The sequence below is a fragment of the Nylanderia fulva genome, unplaced genomic scaffold, assembly GCF_048542155.1.
Source record: "Nylanderia fulva isolate GAGA-0341 unplaced genomic scaffold, ASM4854215v1 Scaffold176, whole genome shotgun sequence".
Lineage (NCBI taxonomy): Eukaryota > Metazoa > Arthropoda > Insecta > Hymenoptera > Formicidae > Nylanderia > Nylanderia fulva.
This window is the reverse complement of record NW_028190012.1, coordinates 111,628-129,737: the sequence shown is the minus strand read 5'-3', so window position 1 is coordinate 129,737 and position 18,110 is coordinate 111,628. Positions and strand designations below refer to the sequence as shown.

The 18,110-nt window shown below is 26.5% G+C and overlaps 3 protein-coding genes across 4 annotated transcripts; 1 reads left to right on the top strand and 2 right to left on the bottom strand.

Annotated features, from left to right (window-relative positions):
- Positions 1-429: 429 nt before the first annotated feature.
- LOC114935462 (mevalonate kinase-like) lies at positions 430-3,408 on the bottom strand. The gene is made up of 2 exons (XM_029308310.2): positions 1,913-3,408; positions 430-1,206 (listed from the first exon to the last, which is right to left on the bottom strand). The coding sequence occupies exons 1-2, from the start codon at positions 2,807-2,809 to the stop codon at positions 952-954; spliced, it is 1,152 nt and encodes a 383-aa protein (XP_029164143.1). The 5' UTR covers positions 2,810-3,408; the 3' UTR covers positions 430-951.
- A 2,331-nt stretch (positions 3,409-5,739) lies between these two features.
- LOC114935466 (mevalonate kinase-like) lies at positions 5,740-7,894 on the top strand. The gene is made up of 3 exons (XM_029308317.2): positions 5,740-5,980; positions 6,108-7,148; positions 7,301-7,894. The coding sequence occupies exons 2-3, from the start codon at positions 6,294-6,296 to the stop codon at positions 7,556-7,558; spliced, it is 1,113 nt and encodes a 370-aa protein (XP_029164150.1). The 5' UTR covers positions 5,740-5,980; positions 6,108-6,293; the 3' UTR covers positions 7,559-7,894.
- A 5,849-nt stretch (positions 7,895-13,743) lies between these two features.
- On the bottom strand, positions 13,744-17,839 carry LOC114935477 (uncharacterized). Of its 2 annotated transcripts, none has more exons than XM_085481359.1 (3): positions 17,327-17,839; positions 14,676-14,808; positions 13,744-13,892 (listed from the first exon to the last, which is right to left on the bottom strand). In XM_085481359.1, the coding sequence occupies exons 1-3, from the start codon at positions 17,427-17,429 to the stop codon at positions 13,757-13,759; spliced, it is 372 nt and encodes a 123-aa protein (XP_085337485.1). In that variant the 5' UTR covers positions 17,430-17,839; the 3' UTR covers positions 13,744-13,756. The 2 variants fall into 2 exon arrangements, 1 of the variants encoding a protein (XP_085337485.1); XR_014924440.1 differs by having other exon boundaries at positions 13,745-13,892; positions 14,676-14,805; positions 17,327-17,838.
- Between the last annotated feature and the right edge of the window lie 271 nt (positions 17,840-18,110).

Below are 18,110 nucleotides of genomic sequence, written 5' to 3'. Positions count from 1 at the left end.
TGATTATATATTTCATTTTATAATTTTCTTTCATAAAAATCGCAGAAAAAATATAATTCAAAACTGTCTGACTTACTTGTCATTCAAATTGCAGTATATAATTATGAAGCATTATATATAAAAAATTACAATTATAAATTAGATTATAAATTAAAAAAGTCTTCTGCTTATTCTATTGCAGCGCATGTAATGATGCAATTTTATACATTACATTATTAAAATAGAATAGGATAGAATACGAAAAAAGCTAATATTTCTTGATATATTTTACAAAAAGATTACCAATATTCTTGTAATGATTTCTCACCTTTTATTTCATAATTCAATACGACGTCATTAAGAGACCTATCTTTAAACAATAAGCTATCTTTAAACAATAAGCTATCTTTAAAGAATAGAAAATATATATTAAACAAAAATGTTGTTCGTCTTCTTTTCTTAAAATAATACAGATATTAAAATAATTTTGCCCTATTTTTATATTTAGTTAGTTGTTATTATTTAATTATTTATATAACGTCCCATACAGCACACAAGTTTGCAGCAATATTGCAACAACATTGCAATATTGTACATTCCATAGCAATATTGCAGAATTATTATATAGGCATAAATTTGCAATATTGTTTAAACAATGTTGCAGTAATATTTCAGAAATATTATAAAAATAAAATTCACGCAAAAAATATTAGGTACAAAACATTCAGTCCGATCATGTATTTGGCACATTTCCAATAATCCAATAGTAATATTACATATATATTTTATTGCATTATTGCTGCAAATATATATTTCTGAAAGCGGACATTTTATCGTTGCTGCAACTTTGCAGCAAAATTGCTGCAATATTTCACAATGTTTATGCAATGCTGTAATATTGCAGTGAAATGTTGCCACAATACTGCTGCAATCTTGTTGTATGGAGTCGCTATAATTTTAGAGTAGAATTATTCAATCAATTTTCACTCCATCGATATCAAAGGTGGAAGATATGCAATCGATACGTTGCTTCAAGAATTGTGCCTTAATTTTATTGATTGTTTCGTCTGTAACCTTTGGTGATAGAAGAATGTATACGTATCCCCCTGTAAAACCTGTAAGCTTTCCTTTTAATCCAAATTTATTTGCAATTGAGCAAACTTCATTGAATTTTGGAAGCGACAAATCATTATCCTTTAATAATTGCTGATTCCACATAATGTCTGTCTGCAAAATACGAAAAATGTTAGTTTTAAAACGGTACAGTTTCTAGCAGGTAATTTTGTACAAGCCCATACAGCACAGATTATTGCAATTATATTGCAGCAACGTTGCAATGTTGCAAGTTGCAATGTAACATTATAAAGACATTGCAGAGATATAGGTGCACAAAATTCCAGCACACTTGTAGCAACATGACATTAATATTTCGGAAATATTGCATGTAATCCAAATTCTATAATTTATATATTGTAATATATATACATATACCCAGCAAACACCAAATTACAGCTATATAATTGTTAGTTGTAATTTTCCACTCAAAAATATAATACGTGTATTATAACAATTATGTTGTTGAGTGGAAAATTACAACTAACAATTATATAACTGTAACTTGGTATTTGCTGGGTATAATACTGTAATAAAATAATTTTTTGCAATATTGTACAATAAAAGATGTTAACGATAATCAATAATTTTATTATCTTCCAAAAAGCGGACATTTTAACATTGCTGCAATTCAACAGCAATGATGTAGCAACATTTTACAGTGAATTTGCAATATTGCAATATTGCGGTGAAAGATTGTTGTAATGTTTTTGCAATCTAACGGTGCTGTATGGGAGAGTACGAATTTTATCAATGCAGCAAAGCTAAAGAATATGCGTAATAAAAATATTATTATTCTTAAATAAAAACGAAAAAATACCTCTAACTGACGATAAAAATCCTGAATTAATCGGCGATCTATAAAATTATTACAAATACAATGAAGCTTATCCCATATTTGTGTTGCTATTGTGTCTAATCTATCTAATAAACAATTGAAATAGATCGGATTTCTACGTCGCAGATCAATCATTTGTTGTGCTTGTTGTTCTTTATTTTGGGGAATATTTGTATTAATCAATAAAATCCTTAGTCCTGATACGAAATCGATAGTCTCCGTAAAATAAGTTTTATAACTCGTACGTCGACATTTTTTTATTCCGCCGCGTACGCAAAGTTTGGCATCGATCAATGTGAACGTATTGTCTTGCATAATTTCTTCGCAGGATTTGGTGTAACGTTCAATTACTTCTAATTCCCGATTATTAAATGCAATATGATAACCTTTCTGTCGACGCTCCCAATGAAGAAAACACGCTGCCAAACATACAGCGAACGATGTCGAACTTCCAAGACCAGATCCAAAAGGAATTTCAGTGGTTACGCACACGTGAAAAGGTCTTCTCTCGAGATTGTTGGTCATCAAACAAAGCAGGTAGAAAAATATTTGTAAGCTAAATCGCTGCTCGCATGTCTTCCACATACGAGCCCAGTCTATAAAGAATTTCACGAATTTAAGAAACTCGACTGGATTTGACTGAATATTCGAAACATTTCTATGAAAAAAATAATGTTCAACTGTTACTAAAGATATATCGCATTGTAGATTGACACGAGGGAATTCTAGCTTAATAATTCTTTCTGCCACAGGTAGTTCACAGAATTCGAGATTGGTACGATGATCTAAACCGGCCATAACAAAATATCTTCCATACGTCGCCGAATGCTCTCCGGATAAGACGATTCTGCCCGGTGCGGAAATTTTAAAATTTATCATCCTTTTATCAATAAAATATCCTTTCTTCTTAGAACTGAAGTAGCGTTCAATAATACAGAATTGATAATTAAATTTGCGTATCTCTTACAAACACTGTTATTAGAATCAATATATGAAAAATATATTCTTGTAAAGTAAGGGAACATTTAAAGATTATATTTATCGTTTCTTCTCGTCCTGTAAATGTTAAAAATGCGTAATGTGTCATTTATATATTATATGTGACAAAAATATCTCGTCTCATACGTTATCAAATGGATAAATGTATACAAAATAAGTATTTAAATTCATATACTTACATATTGTCTTTAGTTTTTGTTATATGAGTTTATTTTCAATTATAAGTTAACTTGTCTCAACTGTTTCTTTTAAAGCACCACATATATGACTCTATACACTTTAACTCTATTAAATCTTTGTAACGTAGACACAATAAAGGAAGGCCTAATAATAAGAATTTGAAACGTTCGTCGCACACAAACAGTTTTATATGTCCTGTACACTTTTGTGTTTTACTTACTGACTGATTTCGTCTTGGAATACATATATATCATCTCGAAGTCTTGATTGAAATATAAAATACAATGTCAAATTTTTTCAGTATTCATAAGAAGAAAAACTTATGTGTGCGTGCTTAAACATAATTCAATTTAATAATAATATATTATTTTTAATATCATAAATCAGTTCTCTTATTGTCGTTTTAAATCATATGTTTAATTTCGCAATTTTATTTATATATAAAATATATGTATAAATGGTGTCATTAAAGTATAATACATATAAAGTATATATACATACATATATATATATATATATATATATAATTATTATATTATTTATTATATAAAATTGTTACATTAGAGAAATAATATGTCTTTTGTATGCATATATAAAACATATCTGGAAGAAGTTAGATGATTTATGGAAAAGAGGCACACATAAGCCTATGTGCCTTTCTTCATCTATGGTCTCAATTGCATTATATTTCAATCATAAAGCATCCTATATTAATTAATTTACAAATTGAAAAAGTATTTTGTATATATATATATTGATTGCAGCGCAACATCGCTCATATTCTTAAAGTAGGATAGAATATAAAAAAATATTAATATTTTTTGATATATTTTACAAAAAAAATTCAATAATTTTATTCATTTTTGATTTCATAGTTTGACGTAATTATGAGACCGTAAAATCTTTAAGCAACAAAATATATATAATGGTTTATTATGCAGAATGATTCATTCTATTCTTAATTAACAGAATATATATTGAAATCACAGAAAAAAATTATATGTAGAGTTGCTAGTTGCAAATTATTATTTTTTAAAAACAATTATACATTTTCTTCACATCAATTGATTCCTCTTATTATTTTATGTATAAAAGTATGTTGTAGAGTCGTCGAAAAGTTAGTATTTTATAAAATATTTTATATAATATTGTATTATGTAAAATTATGTCAAATTCAAATATAAAATATCTCGAAAATTTCAATATCGAATATTACGAGAAATCGATTTGTATAAAAAGTTAAAGTCGTTTAAAAAAAAAGTTGAACTCTTAAACGAAAAATCTTACAAACAGTCCGAAGAATTTTAGGTGACCATTTTTTACTCACGATTAGTAAACAATCAATTGATTACTTCCACAGGTATATTTAACTTTTAACATAAAATTTCTTTCATATTGTTTTATGGAAGCCTTTCCTAATAATGTTTTTAACTCATCAAGTAATTCACAGTCATTTAAACTCGTAGTCGAAAGTTTGAGTTGACCGCCACACATATTTTCTACACATTGTCATGATCCGCATAAGATCATATATTGTGCAAAATGTTTGAATTTTACATCTTCTTTATGAATAAATTTATTTGCATTGTATAATATCGACGTGTTCTTAGAACAGTAATTGCAAAAAATTTGTTTAGCGTCGCAACTCTTGTAGATATTTGTTAAAGTTCTAGAAATCTATTTATATGTAACACAAATAAGAATACCGAGATAATATTTGTCGATTCGTTTCGTTTCGTATAAACTGATAATGCGTAACGATGCTTATGTGTGATGAACATAATTCATTATGTATATTTTATCAAATTTATATTTTTAAAAATACTTAAATTTAATCAAATCCTAATCCTTTCCTGTTGTTATCAAAATAACCGTATATTACCTGTGTCTCTTCTCTCAAGGCTCCACACAGAAGCCTGGATAATACATATTTTAATTATTAACTCTTATATTATAGAAAAAAAAGAAATATATGTAAATATATAGATAACGATAAATATACAGAAATATATATAATTATTCCAGAACGTAAAAAATAAATTGAATATAAAAATGGAAATTATAAATAGATAATATAGCATTTATCGAAATAATATACAAATTTTGTTATTATTTAAATAGATATTAGCAAAATTTCTTCTTCTGTTAAATATGTCTGTATAACTATATTACAACGATTTAAATTAATTACGACAATTATTATACAATAATATATCATATATACAATAGTTAGTAATTGTCTTAAGAAAAGAAGAAAATATTTATTTCTATTTCTTTTTTATATCTGTTTAATATACCAAAGATTTATCTAATAATAATTAAGAGAAAAAGATAAAATCATTTTGCCTTAGTACTGATGAGTTTGTGATATATATCATATATATGTACCTTATATATGATTTATACAATAAATTGTATCAAAGTATTACATATTTTTATATCTTTAAATTAAATATTACATCTATATATATATTTGTTTTTTTGACGGTACACACATACAGTCATGTATTTAAAGTTGCGATAAATATTATTCGGAAACAACAAAAAAGTATCGATATATGTTCTAACGACTCCTGATTAAAACATTGAAAACGTCTAATATATTGTTGTTTGTATATAAAGATATGACTTTAAATAACATTTTTATATGTTTTGAAGTGAAATTAGTCTAAATTGAGACAAGGAAGTGTACAGAAAATATAACCACTGTCTGGAGGGCGATAACGAACGTTTCAAATTCATATAATCAGTAGCTTTTCTTTTTTGCTTTGACGTTTTAAAGATTAAATAATTAAGAAGACATATGTGCGGTTCTCGGAGAAAAATAGACATTAATTTATCTGCCAAATAAAAACAAGAATCAAATAAACTGTAAGTATATTAATTTAAGTACTTTGCAAACATATCCTTTGATTATACCTTCCATATTTTTATGTATAACCAATGAGATATTTCTGTCACATATGACTGACACGATACGCATTTCTTACACTTACAGATCGAGAAGAAACGACAAATATAATCTCGAAATTTCTCACCTTATGAGAATATATTTTTCATATATTAATTCCAATCAATATATTGGTGAATCCTACGCAAATCTAATTATCAGCCATTCTCTCTGCCATTCAACGTTGCATTCGTTGTGTCAAGAGAAGATATTTTTATAAAGATAAATAAAAAGATGATTAACTTCAAAATTTCCGCACCAGGCAGAATCATCTTATCAGGAGAGCACACGGTGACGTATGAAAAACATTTTGTTGTGGCCGGCTTAGATCTTCGCACCAAACTAGAATTCTGCGAACTACTTGATGAGCCAAGAAGCATTAGAATAGAGTTTCGTGGTGTACAGCAGGATTTATCTTTAGAAAAAGTTCAATGCTTATTTTCTCAACTTAATGTGCTAAATATGCCTAGATTTGTCAATAACTTTATCAATGGTATGTGGAAAAAAAATGAAGAGAAATTAAGCTTACAAATGTTCTTTTACTTGCTTTATACCATCGTTTACAATAGCGAGCACGGCATGAAACCTTTTCGTTTACGCGTGTTCACTGAAATACCTTTTGAAAATGGTCTTGGCGGTTCGACATCATTCGTGGTTTGTCTAACAGCGTGTTTTCTTCATTGGAAGCGTCTACAGAGTGGTGTTCATATTAGATTTAATGAACAAGACTTACAGGAGATTGAAGAATACACTAGATCTTGTGAGAACATTTTGCAAAGGGATGCATTTGCAACAATCGATGCCAAAGTTTGCGTATATGGCCGTATAAATAAATGCAAACATATTTTTTCTAATGTTTATGCTATAAAGCCTATAGATGTTAAAACAGGAATAAAGATTTTATTGATCGGGACACATCTTCGCCTAACAAAAATAGAAAGAGATATACAAGTAGAACTTTTGTCTTCACGTTCTAGCAATTTCAATATTATTTTGAATGAATTGGACGAAATAGCAATAAGTATATTCGATGACCTAAATTATATTAATAATAATATAGAAGATCTCGATGCTTACAAAAACTTACAAGTATTTTTGTTTTTTTTTCTTTTTATTTAACAACAAAATCATTTTATTTTATGCTATATTTCTTAGTTTTGGCGTTCTGAAAGATCCTTTATTACAATGTTTTGCCAGAAACTGTAGGTACAATATTATAATTAACATTTTTCGTTTTACAGAGAGACATTAAGAGAAATCAACAAATGTTAAGCAGATATGATTTGTCGTATTTTGAATTTGATATTATTACCTGTCTTGGAAATGGATTCAATTTGGCAGGAAAGCTTACAGGTTTTAAAGGCAGCTATGTATACTTTCTGTTACCACCAATAATTGCAAAAGAAGAAATCACACGTATTACAAATCTTTTCTCATATAGAAAATGCAGTTACAAAATTGCTACAATAGGCTGTGACGGAGTGAGAATTGATAAATGATTCTACTATAAAATTATAACGATTATATATGAATAATTAATTATTGCTTAATTGATAGAATACAAAAATATGCGAAATTATTAACTTAATACTTGTGGAATTTAAAAAAAAATCGTAGTCTCTTATTAATAATGTCGTATTGAATAATGAAATAAAAAATAAGAAAACTTTGAGTTGAATTTTCTTCTAAAATATATCAAAAAATATTAATTTTTTAAATTCTATTTTATTTTGCTTGAAAAATTTAAACGATATTGCGTCGATATCATGCGATGCAATATACATAAATTTTTCCTGATTTTACAAGTTAAATAATATAAACATTATAAATTATGGAAGTAATTGACCAAACTAGTAGATAAAATCGTTTATTTAATTTCACGACGTTTTGATCATATGGTTGTGGTCCTTTTCAAGTGAGAAAATAAAATAATAACTAATCAACTCCTCTTATCTCTCCATGCAGTGTCAAATTATAGTAATATTATATAAATCACATAAGTTATCAGAATCTGACGTGCTTTGGTTGGGATATGTTGTGGCAGTCTCTTATTTCCACTTTAAATTTGAATTTAATTAATTTTTATTTGTGACTTATATAATATTACTATAATTTGACACTGCATGGAAAGATAAGAAGAGTTGATTAGTTATTATTTTACTTTCTTCTTTGAAAAGGATCGCAACTATATGATCGAAACGTCGTGAAATTGAATAAATGATTTTATCTGCTGGTTTGATCGATTATCTTCATAATTTATAATAAATACTAGTGACTGTAATTAATATAATTTGGAATTTATTAATATAAACATTGCTTCATAATTTTAATTAATAAAATAAATTTTGAATAAAAAATAAGTCGAATAATTTTAAATTATATTTTTCGGCAACGCTTAAGAAAGAAAATAATTAAATAAAATTTATTTATTCAAAATTGTGTATTAAATAGATATATGTATATACATATACATATGTATATCTGTTAGCTGTATGTTTAATTTTCGGCTCGAGAATCCTGAAACAGAAATATTTTACTTCTATTCTTTAATTACATTTGAAACAAATGAATTTTTAGTATATAAAACTGAATTTATGTAAAAGAAAAGATATAAGTAATACTTCTTCTTCAGACGACCTCTATCTATTGTACAAATCCAATTGTAATAATTGTCGTAATTTATTTACATCTTAGTAATGCAGTCCTTTAACGTTACATATTATATGGACAATATCTTATATACATAATATGTATTACATATATATAGATGTTTATGTAATATATATAACTGATTAAATGATATTCATTTAGTAATTTTTCCTTTGTTAAAAGACCGGGGGTAATATTTCAAAATTTTCCATTTTTTATTATTCAATAATACAATATAATTCAATGCACGAATTATGAAATACATTGTTTATTTGTGATTTATTAACATATATTCTGCTTTTGGAAATAAAGGATAATGTATAATTAAATAAATTATACATGCAATTATTTTCAATATATGTATATATATATAAAGTAATATTTTTGATATATTTTAAAATTATCAAAAACAAGTATTATATGAAAAGAATAATGTATTTTTATTAACTTGAAAATATAAATGTTTTTTCATATTTTATTTCATCATTCAAAGTAACTTAAAAAAATGTAAACCGTCATAGATATATAAAGTATTTCTCAACTTAACATACGAATTATTAGATTATTATTTAAAAAATTGAGCACAATTTTCTTTTGCGATAATAATGGTTATATGAAAAGGACTGCATTACTAAGATGTAAATAAATTACGACAATTATTACAATTAGATTTGTACAATAGATGGAGGTCGTCTGAAGAAGAAGTATTACTTATATCTTTTCTTTTACATAAATTCAGTTTTATACACTAAAAATTTATTTGTTTCAAATGTAATTAAAGAATAGAAGTAAAATATTTCTGCTTCAGGATTCTCGAGCCAAAATTCATGATACATTTAGATAATTATTAAGTCAAAACGAAAAAGCTGTTATAATTAAGATTTGTAAAATAACAGGGATTGCGATATATTTGTCTTTAATGCCCAAATTATATAAAATTATGTTATATTAGATAATATAATTTTATATATTATAAATATTAATTCTTATATGTCTTAATATTATGTACTGACCAAAAAGTTTATTTTTATTTGAAACATATATATATATGTATATTTAAATATATTGCGAAATTGAGACCTGTAAATATGATATATGTGTTGTATTAATGCAAATAAAATAATGACAATTAGTCTAATTATTAGCTAAAATTTATACAGGTATCATTTTTTAGTTTCTTATATAAGTACGTATATGTATAACATTAGTCGACAAAAATGATTCTTTCTTTAATTCAGAGATTTCCAAAATGTGTTTTGGAGTCAAAAAATGGATCTCTCCCCTAGACGACATAATCTCGATGGATTAAAAAACTTTCGTTATTATACACGAGATTTTATATTTTCTTGTGTTAATTCATTTTGCGTTACAATTATATTTAATTTCTCAACAATAACAACGTTTGAAAGATTTAAACGTAGGTAGCGATTGTATTGTCAGCACTTTAATCATTATTTAACTTAACTTTAACTTAATTTCATCATTTAAAAACTTATTATGTAATAATTAATTACACTAATCAAATATGTCAAGACCGCTAAAAGAATTAAGAATAAAAAATAAGACAGAATCTCTTCTCAACCGTACTGGCAAATAATTTAATCTCTTGTAGATTTTTTCATGCTGATTAAAAAACGAATCCGGCCGCGAAAATTGCGTATCACGTAAGATTTTTTAGATATCATTTTTTAGACATCTATGGATACACAAAAAAAAGGCATTATAAACATTTTTTCGTAAAATATAGCTTTTAATTGAGATATGATAAAAAGTGCTACGATGACTTAGATTTTTTTTTGCTGAGTACGAATCCGGCTGTGAAAATTGCGTATCACGTTATGTTTTTTTAGATATCTTGATCTAAAGATGTGAAAAAGGGCATTTTGGACACTTTTCCGTAAAATATAGCTTTTAATTGAGACGTGATAAAAAGTACTACGACGACTTAAAATAAAACTTATGATTTGTAGTTTATGTAAAAAATGGAAAAAAAATTCTATAAAGGAATCTATAAAGAGTTTATTGAAAAAATTAAATTAAAAAGTTAAAAATATTATTTTTCGCACTTTTCTTCAGTCTTTAAAGGTTCGGTAGAATGTTTCACTTTACCTCTTTATAAATTCGATCTTTTTCATATTTTTTACATAAATTACAAATTAAGCTTATTTTGCTTAAGCTTTATTTTGAGTCATCGTAGCACTTTTTATCACATCTCAATTAAAAGCTATATTTTACAAAAAAATGTTTATAATGCTTTTTTTTTGTGTATCCATAGATGTCTAAAAAATGATATCTAAAAAATCTTACGTGATACGCAATTTTCGCGGCCGGATTCGTTTTTTAATCAGCATGAAAAAATTTACAAGAGATTAAATTATTTGCCAGTACGGTTGAGAAGAGATTCTGTCTTATTTTTTATTCTTAATTCTTTTAGCGGTCTTGACATATTTGATTAGTGTAATTAATTATTACATAATAAGTTTTTAAATGATGAAATTAAGTTAAAGTTAAGTTAAATAATGATTAAAGTGCTGACAATACAATCGCTACCTACGTTTAAATCTTTCAAACGTTGTTATTGTTGAGAAATTAAATATAATTGTAACGCAAAATGAATTAACACAAGAAAATATAAAATCTCGTGTATAATAACGAAAGTTTTTTAATCCATCGAGATTATGTCGTCTAGGGGAGAGATCCATTTTTTGACTCAACCTTTGGCTTCAGAACACAAACTGACGGAGGAGGAGATGGTTCCTCAGAACCAGAGCTCTGAACCAGGTATGCTCTCTCGCCAACCTTCATTTCATTATGGATTTGTGGCATACAGCGGATATAACCAATTTCGTTTCCTTATCCGCACTCTTTGCTCCTTCCCGATACTTTTTTTCAGATCTTGAGACTGAAGATATTCGTTCAGTGTCTTCCCTGGATCATCCGCCTTCTATTCCAACACAGGCAGAGTCGGTGACACATCAACGACACGTTTGACAAGCTTTTCGGTGCCTGCGAGAAATCATCAGCTGTTTCTCCCTGGACTATTCAAGGACTCCTGCTATATTCAACTTCGCTCATTACCTTGCGTTAATTATACTGCAGACGTCTTGTTCTTTATGATTACAAGTAGTAGCGTCAAGCTATGCTCAAATCCACAATGTTCAGAGTATTGAAAAATTGTCTCTTATGGACACCGCTTGTTTATCTTCTTCATATTGTTTTTTGTGCTCAACGATTCGCACGTCAGAAAAAGTTTATTAAATAAAATATTTATTTAAATATTGATCACAATGAAGAAAGATAGAAAGGATAGGAAAAGAAGATATTCTCGATCACGTTCAAGAGACCTAAAAGAAGTACTCATGAAACTGAAGATAAACTGCATCCTCACTCAACTGGTTAAGATTAAGAATAATGAGTCTCAAGATGTATCGAATGATAAAATTTCAGATTCTACGGGTAAAAAATTGAATAATTTATTTAATTTGATGAATGTTTATTCCATACAAATATTACCCTCTCTCCAAAATAAATCAATGAATAAATAATATCTTAAAGTGCTTATTCCATACGAATAATGCATTCCTAATAAAGGAATTGAACATTCGTTACTGAACAAATAGTTCTGCAGATTAATTTCACACGAATGCTGCCTGTGACTTTAATTTTAAAGGATATTATTGTCCTAAGTTTTTTATTTGTAATATGATTTATTCGCTTTCAGAGAAAAAGTATTCTGATATCGAAAATGAATCTGAGGATATACAGGATTTCGCGGATCCTGTTAATGATATTTTTGAAACCAGTGACGCTCAGGTTAGTGTCTCTAAAAATGGGGAAAACACAGACCCGACAATGGACTCTGTCATTGATGACGAAATTCTGCAAATATTGAGAGAAGATCCGAATGATGTACCAACAAATTCTGTTAAATTTCATACGGAAATTAAAAACAGATGGAAAGCCTGGATGACAGGAGGTCTACTAGAAGAGACGAGGAAGACATTACTTAAAAATTATCCACGTAATGTTGATTTATACGCAGATCCTCCAAAGATTAATTTAGAGATTGCCGCAGCTTTATCTAAAATTGCCAAGAAAAGGGACCAACATTTTGTTGAAACACAATAATGTGTTGGTTCATCTATTCTCGCTCTTGGAGCAGCAGTATCGATGTTATTCATTGACTCAGAAGAAGAAGTGGATCAGATGAAACTCATTGAATTGTGATGAAATACATTAGATAATAATTTTCCTGCATCACACAGTGATGCTCTAATTTTACCAACTTTCAAGAAATTATTTATGATATTCCGCTTTGTCATTAATAATATTAATGACAAAGCGGAGGGAATATTGGTTGTGCCAAACTGGTCTACTCAACCCTGGTTTTTTTTATTTAATTCTCTGCTCAGGGGATCACTATTATTTTTAATCCAAGTAAAAAGTTGTTGTTATCTCCTTAGGACTAAGTTCGATCGGAATTATATGAGGACGTCTCGTTCGAAGATGATTACTTCCCTCTCTATTTTATTTCCCATTAATTACCCAAATCATCTTCGTAATTTCTGCGTAAAATTAAACAAAAATTCTCTAAACAATATAAAGGAGATAAACAAGCGGTGTCCATAGGAGACGCGATTTAATTTTTTAATACTCTGAACGTTGTGGATTTGAGCATAACTTAACGCTACTACTTGTGTAATCATCTTCGACCGAGACGTCTTTATATAATTTTGATCGAACCTCGCCCTACTTTGATCGTCGAATTGTATATACATAGTTTAAGAATATTCTACAATTTTATGTGGTCTTACTCGCGCGTATATACGGGATGTAAATTATTACATAACGTGATATAGAGAATTATATATTGTTTAAATTGCTTGATCACTGAAGAAACATATTTGTAAAATTAATAATTTTATTTTTCAAAATTAAAATTTAGTAATTTAAATATAATAGTAAAATAATAATAAATATTTAAATATAATAATAAAAATAAAAATATAATATAAAGAATTACAGAAGTGTTCTGTAACTCTAAAGTGTTACATTTTTAATGATGATATTAAAATGTCCAAGTATATTTGCTGGAGTACATTTGCTGTTTCTTCACTAAGCATGTGTTTTTCTATATTTTTAGATATAGAAAAAATTTTCCCCGGCGGGCCAACTAGCGATGGACTATAGACAAAAATATAATTATATATAACATATTTAGTATTATTAAAAAATATATATATTAGAAAAATTAGGTATGTTGCATTATACATATATAACATATTTAATTATATATAATTATATATCAGAAAGAAATATTTTTATCGGCTCTCAATATTAAGAATATAAATATGATGTTTTTTTAAATCGGCCAACAGAGCCAAAGCACGAAAAATTCAGCGACTTTTCGGGCCTATATTTTTTGCGCCTATTTCTCTATATGTAAGTTTCAAGATTAATTTATATATGGAACTTAGTGATCTCAAACCAAAAAATACAGTTCCGAATAATAAATTTTTCGTGCTTTGGCTCTGTTAGCCGATTTAAAAAAACATCATATTTATAATTATATATTTTTATATTATATAATATATTACATATTATTATATATTATATTTTTATAAATAATGTAATAATATTTATAAGACAATGTGCTAATGTAAACTAAAAAATTTTAAAAATTGGCTTATTTTTAATATATTGTTATACTATAAACAATAAAAAAATAATTATACTAATTAAATCAGTATAAAGAATAAAATTTGTGCGTTTAATCTTCTTTTAATCTATTTTTCTCTATCTGTTTTTATATATATTATTAAAGTTTTTGTTTTCTTACACTATATTTTTAATATTTTTTATTTATTTTTTATTTATAAAATACGTTCTTTGTTGAAGTAATATACATTATGCGACAGAGGTTATTGAAACAAAATAATAAAAAAATTTACAAACCAAAAGAATTACCTCTGACATAACTTTTTTTCCAAGAACTTGTTATAATTGGCTGCATAACGAAATTGCTTGCACACGCATCGAAAGTTAATGATATCCTCAATAATGATATTATTACAGCTGAGAATCATGGCTATCATCTCTTCTAGTAAGCACGTTATTTCAGACATTATGAAAAACAAAACACAAGAAAGGAATATAAATTAAAGTTATTGCGATATAATACTATTCGCGTAATTAATTCCTTGCTTTTCGAAGTACACGAAATGAGTCTGCCGATTACAAAGAGCACAAATGTGTGTTTGATGTACACGAGAGACGTTTTCCACACTACAGACGTTCAGTTCTTTATTATGAAATTTGACCTCAAATCCTAATGTCTAATTGCTTCTTCCCATTAATTGTAAGATGCAGATATAAGGGGACTTGTCACGACATACGCAGAAAATGAAATTTAGAACTAGCAAAAATTATCATTTTTTCCTATGCGGTTGAAGGACAGAATGTGGTAAATAATTCATTTATTATTTATTTTATTATTACTATTTATATATTTATTGTTCTTTATTTAAGCTTAATTAAAATAATATTTCAAAGTATCAATTATTTTATTAAATTTTACCAATTTTTATGTATTTATATTTTACAGTTTACAGCTTCAGTGCTATACATATTGTGTTGGTGAGTCTGGCCAATTTGTATTTTAATCTTGAGTTATAATAAAATCGTGTATGTTCTGCACAAATTGCATTTCACTTCGACTAATTGCAAAGCGATTATTTCATGTTCCGTTATAAACATTCCAATGATATTTCGTATTATCAAATTTAAAAAAATTAATTAAACATAAAGAAAGATGACTGTGAAAATGAAGTATGAGAGAAAAATATGTATCGCAAATAATATGAGTTTGAAACAAAAATGAAAAAGTATTTTTATTTAACGCGTGACATTCATTTCTTGTTCAAAACACAAAACTTAACAAACTTTGGCACAGCAATTTTAGATGTCCATATGTATTACCAAACATTTCAATAAAAAATGTATAATTATTATTTTAGCGATATAATTCACATAAATATTCGTGTTGCAAAAATCGAGGATTTTATTTTAGCTGAGAATTTTATCTGTAAAGATTTGAAAAATGTAAATCTCTCTTATTGAGAAAATTTCATAAAATTCTATATAAATTATATATAATTTATTATATATAATTGTATATAATTGTAGATAATATCACATAAAATTGTAGAATATTCTTAAACTATGTATATACAATACAATATATTGTAGTGCTATGATTTTAAACCAAATTTATCTTAAAATTACTCTAGATAAATTATATAGTAAAGAAAATACTTTTTTTTATCTATAAGATGCAGATATAAAGGTAATACGTATTTTTATTATCTATATGCTGATAAGATGATTCCAAAGTTTTATCTATATAATTTTATTTATGTAACAGCAAACACTAATGATATTAAACAATGTAATTGTACATATAATTTTTCAAATTAATAAATTTTTTGAAGTATACAATTCAAAGCATGAGTACATTATGTCACTTCTCTTTATACTTTAATCAGAAAAATTAAAATATATAATATTCAGTATTAATTTTAATTAAATTCATACTTGGATGAATAACATTAGTTTTATATTTATTTTTGAACTACATATTCCTAAAAGTTTATTAAAACTATATTTTCAAATTTTGATTTTAATATGTATATTTCGTAATTTTATACGTGTATTCTATATGGAATTAATAAACATTAATGTGCGTGTGTGTATGTTAAGTTTCTTTTCAAATATTTTGTAGAACAATTTGTTCGAAAGCATATTTACATACAATGTCGACTGTGCTTATATATGTTACTTGGCACGTTTTTACTTTTATAAAGATTTTATTGTGATTTCAATGCTAATTATGAAAAAGAACCGATAGAAAAATATTAAATCTGTTTGTTTTAATCACGAATATATATCATATATATAATCTTTATATTTAAAAATGCAATGAAATATATTGAAGAATACACATTAAAATAAATAAGCAAAGTTACTTTTAAATTTAATTTTTAACAATTAAATCTAAAAAAAAATATTTAATGACTAAATATTTTTCGATCGATACAGGCCAATTAATATTTATTTTATTAATCACACAACGTTTCTTGGAATTTTTGGCCTTCTCAAATGTTACTGTTAAGTGTGCGAAGGACCAAAATTATATGGTCGAAACACCGTGGTCAAAACATTGTGTGATTAATTAAATAAACATCAATTGACAAATGTCGGTTGAAAAATATTTGTTCTTTTAATTTATGACAGCCGAAAATTAACAATTCTTATCAGTATATTATATTTAACGTTTACATCCATATACATATATATATATATATATATATATATATATATGTATATGTATATTATATATGTATATATATAACGGTAGAGTTTGCCAAAATTATTGAGCAATAGAAAAAAATGAAAGCGAATAATTTACTATGCAACATAGATGCAACATACCTAATATTTTTAATATTTTGTATTTATTATATATTTATAATATACGTTCTTCGCAGAAGTGATATACATTGTGCGACAGGCGTTAATGAGACAAAATAACAAAAAGATTTACAAACCACAAGAATTACCTTTGAGATAACTTTTTTTCCAAGAACTTGTCATATGTGGCTGCATAACGAAATTGCTTGCACACGCATCGAAAGTTGATGATATCTTCAATAGTGAGTACATTATCGTTGAGAATGTGGCTTATCATCTCCTCTGGTAAGCACGTTATCTTATAATCAGACATTATGAGAAACAAAACACAAAAAGGAATGTAAATTAAAGTGATTGCAATAAACTATTCGCGTAATGCCTTGCTTTTTGTAGTACAAGAAATGCGTCTGCCGATTACGAAGAGCACAGATGTGTGTTTGATGTACACGAGAGACGTTTTCCACACTGTAGACGTTCTGTTCTTTATTATAAAATTTGACCTTTAAAGCATTATTGCTTTTTTCACTAAGATATAGGTATAAGAACTTGCCACGGCATGCGCAGAAAATGTAATTTAGAACTAGCAAATTTACCGTTTCTTCCTATGCGTTTGAAAGAACGTGGTAAATAATTTATTTATTATTTATTTTGTTATCACTTTTTATTTATTTATTGTTCTCTATATAAGCTTAATTAAAATAATAAATTTTTTTCAAATTTATCAGTTATTTCAAATTTTACTAATTTTTATGTATTTATATTTTGTATTATTTAAGATTAAATAATTATTTTATTTTAAATTATCAATTATTATATTAAATTTTATAAATTTTTTGTATTTATATTATACAGTTTACAACTCCAGTGCTGTGCATTATGAAATATTCTCGATAAGAGAGAAAGGGAAAGAGAGAGATTTACATTTTGCATTTT